The sequence below is a fragment of the Monoraphidium neglectum genome (genome assembly GCF_000611645.1).
Source record: "Monoraphidium neglectum strain SAG 48.87 unplaced genomic scaffold scaffold00216, whole genome shotgun sequence".
NCBI lineage: Eukaryota > Viridiplantae > Chlorophyta > Chlorophyceae > Sphaeropleales > Selenastraceae > Monoraphidium > Monoraphidium neglectum.
The window spans coordinates 1,811-9,693 of record NW_014013412.1 but is presented as its reverse complement, the minus strand read 5'-3'; the positions used below and the strand labels follow the sequence as shown (position 1 = coordinate 9,693).

Below are 7,883 nucleotides of genomic sequence, written 5' to 3'. Positions count from 1 at the left end.
CGCGGATACGTCTGCCGTGATTGAGGGCTTGGAGCAGTTTTTGCTCGAGGGAGGGGCGCTGTGGGTGGCGGGGTCGGAGCGGCTGCAGGAATTCCCGCCAGAGGCAGTCGAGGGTGGGATGGAGCTGCTGGCAGACTGCGCGGCCGCAGAGCCACAGCACGTCGCGCGGATGGCGCGCCGCTTGCTTGCGCTGTGCGAGCAGCGTGGCGGCCCGGCGGCGTTGGCGGCGGTCGGCGGCGGTAGGAAAGGGGCCGTGGCGAGGGGGGCAAGGGCGGGTGTGGCCGAGGGCTTGGGGCTGTTCTGTCGCGCGGCTGAGATGGCGCAGGCGGCTGCAGGCGGCCCTGACGACAGCGGACGCTGCCACGGCGCCCGTGCGCCGCACGCATCGCTGCAGTCAGCGGCGGCGCGTCTGGCGCAGCAGCTGCTGGCTGCCGGCCGCGCCGCCGCGCTGGCGCCGCTGCTGCGGCTGCTGTCTGGCGCGGGTGTCGGGCGGCTGTCGTGCACAGCACTCCTATCATGCCTGATCGACGCACTGGTGGGGCCCTGGGCAGACTCATCATCAGACCGTGCAATGGAAGCTGGGAGGATGAGCACACCTCATCAGGGCTGAGGCTGCTGCATGCAGGCTGCGCTGAGTCGGGGCAAGTGGCGACTGCTTGAGCAGTGCATGAGTCGGCGCCCGAGCACCCAGTGCTCTGCACCACCTTGGGGGATCAGCAGTAGCTTTCAAGCTCGTGTTCCTGCACAACTCCGCCTAGTCCACACCAGCCATCACTTTCCCCTTGCTTATGCTGTCAGGATGACATCAGCGCTGATGAAGCCATGGCGGTCGAGTTTGGGCGGCCCTTCTTGGACGCTCTGGAGCAGCTGGCTTACGGGGACGCAGGCCCCCTGGGCGCGGGCCCAGCCGGGGTGCTGCTGCCGCGCTCACAGGCACAGGCGGACGCCGCGGCGGCGCGGGAAGAGCTGCAGCGCGCTCTGAGATGACATACGGCATGCGAATGCTTGCACGTGAGGTGGAAGCAGCTTGCCGCAGTGTTGCAGGCATCTTGTTGTGCAACTTCCTTTGCGCGGTTGTTCAGGGTTGTTCAGCTCGCTGCTGTTTGATTGTTGTGTTGTACGAGTGCAATCCTCTCACATCCCCGCCCCTTGCACTCTCGTTACCTTGTTACTGTCAATTCCCCCTTGCTACTCACCACATTAAGCGCAAATGTGGAACCTGTCAAAAGTATTGTAATTTTCTTTGCTGCTTGAGCTGCTGGCGTTCAAGGGCGCGTCCTGAGAGAGCATCAGCAAAGTCAGCAGCATTAATAAAGCCAGATGGGTCCAGGCCGACACAGCCAAAGGGCAATGCAGCATCTTGGTTAGCAGGCGGGCATGGGGAAGCCCGTCGCCGTGCCAGAGCCCACCACGGGGAGGTGTGCTGCAATTGGGCTCCAAAAAAACGCAAGCAGGCAAACACACCAAGCAGCCAAAATCGCAAGCAGGCAAAGCAAGCAGGTAAAAAGCAAGCAGGCGCCCACACACACATGATCATGTTCAATCATATCGCCGGCGCCGCTCTCCTCGTCTCTCCGCCACTCGCCTCCTCCATTACAGTGGCCAACTGGCCTGCGACTGGAGGAGGAGGAGAGGTTGCGCGCGCTTGAACCCCCCCCTCCCATGCCTTGATCCCTAAATCCCGCCCTCACCCCAATGACGGTTCAGGTGGTAGCCAGACGATAGACTGTTGCCCGGTGGTAGACTGTAGCCGGATGGTAGACCGTAGCCGGATGGTGGACCGTAGCCAGATGATAGACTGTTGCCGAATGGTAGACTGTTGCCGGATGGTTGACTCGAGTCCTGGGGGGAGGGCTGGGCGGTGCATAGGGGAGGGCGTGAGTCCTGGTGGCGCGCGCACTGCCGCCGCGCAAGCCGCGGCAGCCCGCGCGCCTTGAAAAAAGATGAAGGTATAGCAAGCATCAAGTACATTTGGGGAGAGTGGGACAACAGTGCACAACGATGGCAGTATGTGTTGTGAGAGGCCAGCGGTGAGGCTTTGCGTGTGGGTGCAAGGCACTGCGGCAGCCACATGGAGATGAAAGCTGCGCTGCCATGTCATTGGGGATACCACCTGCCGAGGCACAGCCATGTGGTGCAGAGACTTTGATGGGCAGCATACTAGGCGAATTGGCTGCTGGGCTGACATACATATGCTGCAGGTCAAACGGTTGACCCAGCATACCCCACGCAGTTGACGTCGTTCCAGCGCACGCGCTTCGTAACTTAATAGTTTGAATATATTGACTATGACTATAACAATCTTCATGCGTCCCAATTCAAAACATTCGCGATCTAGAGACTGCACCATACTCCTCTGTGCGGCTTTTGACTGCGCGATCCTTGCTGATTCGGGTATTATGATATCATGATACACATTCATAATCGTCACCGACCCCAGAGGTATGCTGCCAGGCACAGTGCCGCACGCCACGACGCCGCGCGTGATGCCCTCAGCAGGGGCTCATCAGCTGCGCCATGCCCAGCTTATCTGGTGTTTGCTTATCTGGTTAGCTGGCACCATACAAGCGCTGCTTCAAGGCGCCACATCCAGGGGGGTTGTGTAAGCCCCAATATCTGTGCGAAATGCATCTTGTGTGGCGGCTTGGGCCCGCAGGATCCTTTGCAGAGCCATGTGTTGTGTGCGTGCGAGCCCGACGGAAGATGGCATCACCAACAGCCAGCTGTTGGGCAGTGGATCTGAGGATCAGGAGCTCACAGGTCACAGCCTTTGGTCCCCCCAAAGGGGCCCGAACGAATCCGGCCTCTGAACAAGGACAACGCCCCCGTTGCTCTCAGCATGGGCAGGTGTTGGAGTGGAGGGTGGAGCGGTTGGAACAGCTGCAGATATCGTTAAATTCACCTCCAGGGCCGGGATGCAGCCCGTACAGCCTGCACTCGGGCGAATGTTGCGCGCATGTTGCCTCTGTTCGCCTCCCTCATCAGGCCACCACTGCGCTGCAACGCACGCCTTGAATTCCAGGCACGTCAGCATACTGGTGTTGCCAGCATGCAGGATTCATGCAAGTTGTACACAAAATCATGAGCGAAACAAATGCCTCAACGACAGCGAAACCGCACCACCCACATACAGCCGCCTCCGCAGCTCACGTGACTGCCAGCGTTGTCACTCCTGCGAGTGCCCCCCCGGCACACGCAAAATCCCCCAAACCCGGCTGCGTGATCTTCGTTATGGCAGCCATCTACGGCGGCGAGTCCGTGATGATGCCGTGCGCTCTGCTACACCGCCGAACTACGTCACGCGCGCTGGCAGTGCAGCGCCATTATTGTTGGCCTGCAGAGTGGGAGCGGCCGGGCAAAGCGGGTGAGGGGCAAGTGCATGGGACCCGTCGGGCCTGCGCTGGCAATCAAGGATCAACTCACACCTGCAGTTGGCTACTGATCAGGAAAAAGAGTGGGACTTGGGGATAGGGTTCACCACGGTGGTGCTGCGGCGCCTGTGCCCTGCAGAGCACGGGCAGTGGGCGAAGCCGTGGAGGTGCTCGGGCTGGCTTCAGCCCGCGTGCCATAACCTGCACGTGCATTGTTGGTGACAAAATGTCACCTGGGACACAGGTACGCGTGCTGTGGGGTAGGCCAGAGTGGTGCAGCGGCTCCGTTGAGTCATGGCCGGGCTCAGCAGCTTGCTGACAGCTCCGGCCGAGGCAGTGGGCACCCGAAGCCCCGCCATTTGTCTCCATGCTCGCACAGATCTGCATGTGGTTATCAGTACCAGTAACAATCGTACGAATGGTTATTGGAAGGGCGCCGGCTGGCTGTACCATAGGGCAACATATGTCCTGCAGGGGCGAGGCCGTTCAGTCGTGTGGCCAGTGCCTGGCACAACCTACTGCCAATTGGATACGGCCTGTGGGTGGCCTGCCCTCTACGTTATATCCTTTCACCTGGCCATATCACAACATTTTTGCTGATGAACGGGTTCCCAGGCACCCAACTTGGTGCATCAGTCTGTGCGCCCGCGGGGGGTGCTGTGCCCCACAGCAAGGCAGCACATGATATCTGACACAATTATAGCGCTCTTTTGAGATTGTAGAGCGGCGGCCAGCGGTCTGCTGCGGCCTTTGCGTTTGCCAGCCCCCACATGGCCAAGCACGGCAAGAAGGGCAGCATGAAAGGCAAAGCCAGCAAAAAAACTACACATCCCGCAGGGCAAGGACGCGAGAAGGGCGCCGAGGTGCGAACGGGATGCACCCAACGCTGCACACGCGCCTTGATCCAGCCCCTCGTCACCCGAGGCACGTGTGATCAGCCGCACTGGTCATGAATTTGCTACAGCATGCATCTGGACCGCGCTCCTGTACGTCCAGTTCCCTGGCAGCAGCGATGCGCCCGGCCGCCGCACCATCACTTGCCCCCAACTACACCCATGCTCTTGCCGCTTGCGACTGCCCTGGCGCGGCCCCCGCAGAATGCGACCGCCGCTCCCAGCGCCACCACAGGCGCGGCTGCGGCTGCGGTTGCCGGCGCGGTTGGGGGCGTGGTCGGGCTGTCAAACCTGGGCAACACCTGCTTTTTCAACTCGGCGGTGCAGATGCTGATGGCTTGCCCAGCGCTGCAGCAGGCATACCTGGCAGAGGATAAGAAGAGCGCGCAGGGCCCCCTCGGCTACGCACTGCAGCAGGCGTTCCGGCACGCCGCGAAAGGTGCGCCCCGCCCGCCTCCAGCTGCGGCATGTGGATCGGGCGCTCGCAAGCCTTCACGCGTGCGAAGCAGCAATTGTGAGTCCTGCAGGCGGTGCAGGAGCTCGACTCGCGAGCTTCAAGCAACAGTGCGCTGCGCTGCTACCCGCTCGACTCGCCGAGAGGGAGCCCGGCACCTCATCGCGGCGCCCACTCTGCGCATGCGCACTGCAGGCGGCGGCAAGGGCGGCGGCAGCGGGGGCAGCTACAACCCGCAGTCCCTCCTGTCGGCGGTCTGCCGCCACTCGCCGCATTTCAAGGGGCGGCAGCAGCACGACAGCCATGAGCTGCTGCGGGTGCTGCTGGACGGGCTGCAGGTGCGCGCTCGGGCGCGCTGGCCGGCTGCTGGTGACGCGAGTATGTGCCGAGTGATGTTGCAGTTGTGGCTGGAAATGGGCTCGCGTGCCAGCCCCTAGATACCATATTGAGCCGAGCAGCTATATGATGGCACGAAACGGGAGCGCCTTGCCACACGTCTTTCAATCGGGAGCATTGCACTCTCCGACACGCACACGTTGACTGCCTTGCGGCGCGGCCTACGCCACGGCGCCCCTCGTCCCGTTGGCGCGGCAGATGGAGGAGAAGCGTTCGCGGTCGCTGGCGCGGCGGGGCGGCGGGGGTGGATCGCAGGGGGAAGCTGGCGAGCAGCTGGACGAGGAGGAGGTTGACGACGAGGGCGGACAGAGAGAGGGTGACGAGGGGGAGGAGGAAGAGGAGGAGGAGGAGTATGCGAATGCGTCGTGGGACGGTACTCTCGTGACCACCAACGACAAAGGGCGCCACAAGCCAGAGGGGGCGGCAGCGGCGACGCCCAAGGCACCCAGCAGCAGCAACAGCAGCGCCGGCGGCGGCGGCGGCGGTGGCGGCAGCGATGACAGCAGCGGCAGCGGGGGCGAGGACGAGGGTGGTGGTGGAGGCGAGCAAAACGGGCTCGCGGGAAAGGGGTCTGGGATTGCAGCAGATGGCCTTGCCAACGGCCACGCCAGCGTTGCCGACGAGGGGGCACCACAGGACGCTTCTGGAACCGACAACAGCGACGCATCTGCGTCAGATCACATCGCTGTGACCGCCAACGGCGCCGCGCCGCCGCACGCCGCTGACAGCGGCGCGAGCGAGCAGGACGGCGGCGGCTCGACGGCCGAGGAGGAGGGTGGCGGCGCGCAACCCGGCCCACCGCCCGGCGCCCCCGCGCCGCTGCCGTCGCTCGGGCGCCGCTCGCTGCTGCCGCCGGCGCCGCCGGCGGGCGCAGGGGACACGCTGGTCGACGCCGTGTTTGGCGGCGTGCTGGTCAGCCGCGTGGTGTGCAGCACGTGCGAGCACGCGTCGGTCAGCTATGAGCCCTTCCTCGACCTTTCGCTACCGATCCCCCCGCCGCAGCCGGTGGAAAAGGGGCTCGCGCGCAAGGTGCGTTTGGGGTTGAGGGGAAAGGGGCGCTCCACCGCCCGACCCCGGGCCGGTCTGTCTCGCGCGCGGCCCTCCCTGTGCTGTGTGGCGGCTGCGAGCTGCCAACGCCTGCACCCATCTCATTGCCCCGAAGGTCTCGCCAAAACCCTGTCATGCCGCTGACCTTCGTCGGGCCCTGCAACCATATCCTCTGCCTTTGTCCTTTCAGGACTCCCTGCTGTCCCGCCTGACCGGCCTGGGCAAGTCGAATAAGAAGGACGTGGCCGCGGACGACGCGGCGGCGGCTCCCGAGGGCGGCAAGGAGGAGCAGGAGGGCGGGGGCGAGGAAGCTGCCAAGAAGCTTACGCCCAAGGTGCAGAAGCGGGCTGCGTGCAGGGCAGGGCTCGTTGACGTTGGCAGCCACGTCATGCACAGGGTCCTGCTGTATGCAAGCCGTGTTTGACTGTCGTGGGCCTTGACAATTGGCTCCTGAAGTTTGAAATTTGAAACGATACACTCGTTTGATGGGATCGCCCACACACATTCAAACCTGCGAAAACCCCGCGCCCGCCAGGAGCGCAAGCGCCTTGCAGCCGAGGCCAAGCGCAATGCCAAGCTGCAGAAGAAGGCGGCCAAGAAGCAGCAGCAGCGCGACTCAGCGGCGAGCAAGGGCGGCCACGACGGCGCGGAGGCGGGCCGAGGGGACGACGAGGCGGCCGTACGGAGGGAGGGCGACCAGAGCGTCAGCAGCAGCGCGGCGAGCGCGGCAGGTGGGGTCGGATCCCGCTTGAGGGTGTGCGTGGCGGGCGCCTTGGCGGTGGCTGTTTCATTGGCAACATTGCGACCCGCAGTGAAACACCGTCGGGCCGGGGCCGTGTTTCTGCCTGTCAGGGGCTCGACCTTGCAAGCTGGTGTGCCACCAGCCTGATTGCGTTGTTTGCCCACAAGCATCGTCGCGCTCACGGCCCCATGGCTCCGTTCCGCAGGCGACCAGCCGGGCGGCGCCAGCCCCTCTGATGCGTCGGAGGTGTCCTCTGTGCAGCGCGACCCCTCCGCGCGCGGCCCTCCGACGCCCTCGGCCGACGGCGCCGCCGCCGCCGCCGCGGGCGCGTCGCCGGCGCCGCGCTTCAACCCCGCGGCCCTCGCCGCCGCCGTCGGCCGCTCCCTGACGCCGCCGCCGACGCCCGCGCCGGCGCCGCGGCCGCACCACCGCCGGTTCGGCAGCCTGGGGTCGCTGGGGGTGTCGGCGAAGGGCCAGCTGTCGGCGCTGCTCGGCTGGGGCAGCCGGCAGGGCAGCAGAGAGCTCGACCCTTCGCTTGCCCTCGCGTCCCCCGGCGCCGCGGCGGCCGCGCTCGGCGCATCGTCACCCTCTCCCAGGCCCTTGGGCGCCGCGGCGGCGGCGGACGGGTCGCCGGGGCATATTGCGGCCCTTGCGGATTCAATCGCAGAGGAGGTGGCACTGGCAGCCTCATTTTCTGAGGGCCCCAGGCTGCCCCTCTTCTCGGAGGGGCTCTGGACGCCGCCGCCGCCGGACCGCGAACCGCCACCGGGGGTGAGCGCGTTTGCGGCCGTGGCGGCGCGCGGCGGTGACGACGAGGCGGTGGAATTTGGGGGGTTCCGGGTGTCGCCCTCCCCAGGGCCCGCGGCCGCCGACGGCGCCGCCGGGGCGGCGGGCAGCGCCGGCGGCGGCGCGGCGGGCCCCGGGGGTGATGCCGGCGGCAGTGCGGAGCGCGGCAGCGAAAGCGGCAGCGGCGCGGCGGG

General features: G+C 65.3%; 1 protein-coding gene across 1 annotated transcript in view; it reads left to right on the top strand.

The window, feature by feature from the left end:
- Positions 1–4,426: 4,426 nt before the first annotated feature.
- The window catches only part of MNEG_2003 (Ubiquitin carboxyl-terminal hydrolase 1), a gene marked incomplete at both ends in the record, with an annotated part of 4,290 nt that continues 833 nt past the window's right edge, over positions 4,427–7,883 (top strand). Inside the window, 6 exons of the mRNA XM_014049517.1 lie at positions 4,427–4,703; positions 4,914–5,056; positions 5,313–6,143; positions 6,352–6,495; positions 6,697–6,892; positions 7,109–7,828. Coding sequence (XP_013904971.1) covers positions 4,427–4,703; positions 4,914–5,056; positions 5,313–6,143; positions 6,352–6,495; positions 6,697–6,892; positions 7,109–7,828 — 2,311 coding nt within the window. The remainder of the gene's footprint in view (positions 4,704–4,913; positions 5,057–5,312; positions 6,144–6,351; positions 6,496–6,696; positions 6,893–7,108; positions 7,829–7,883) is intronic.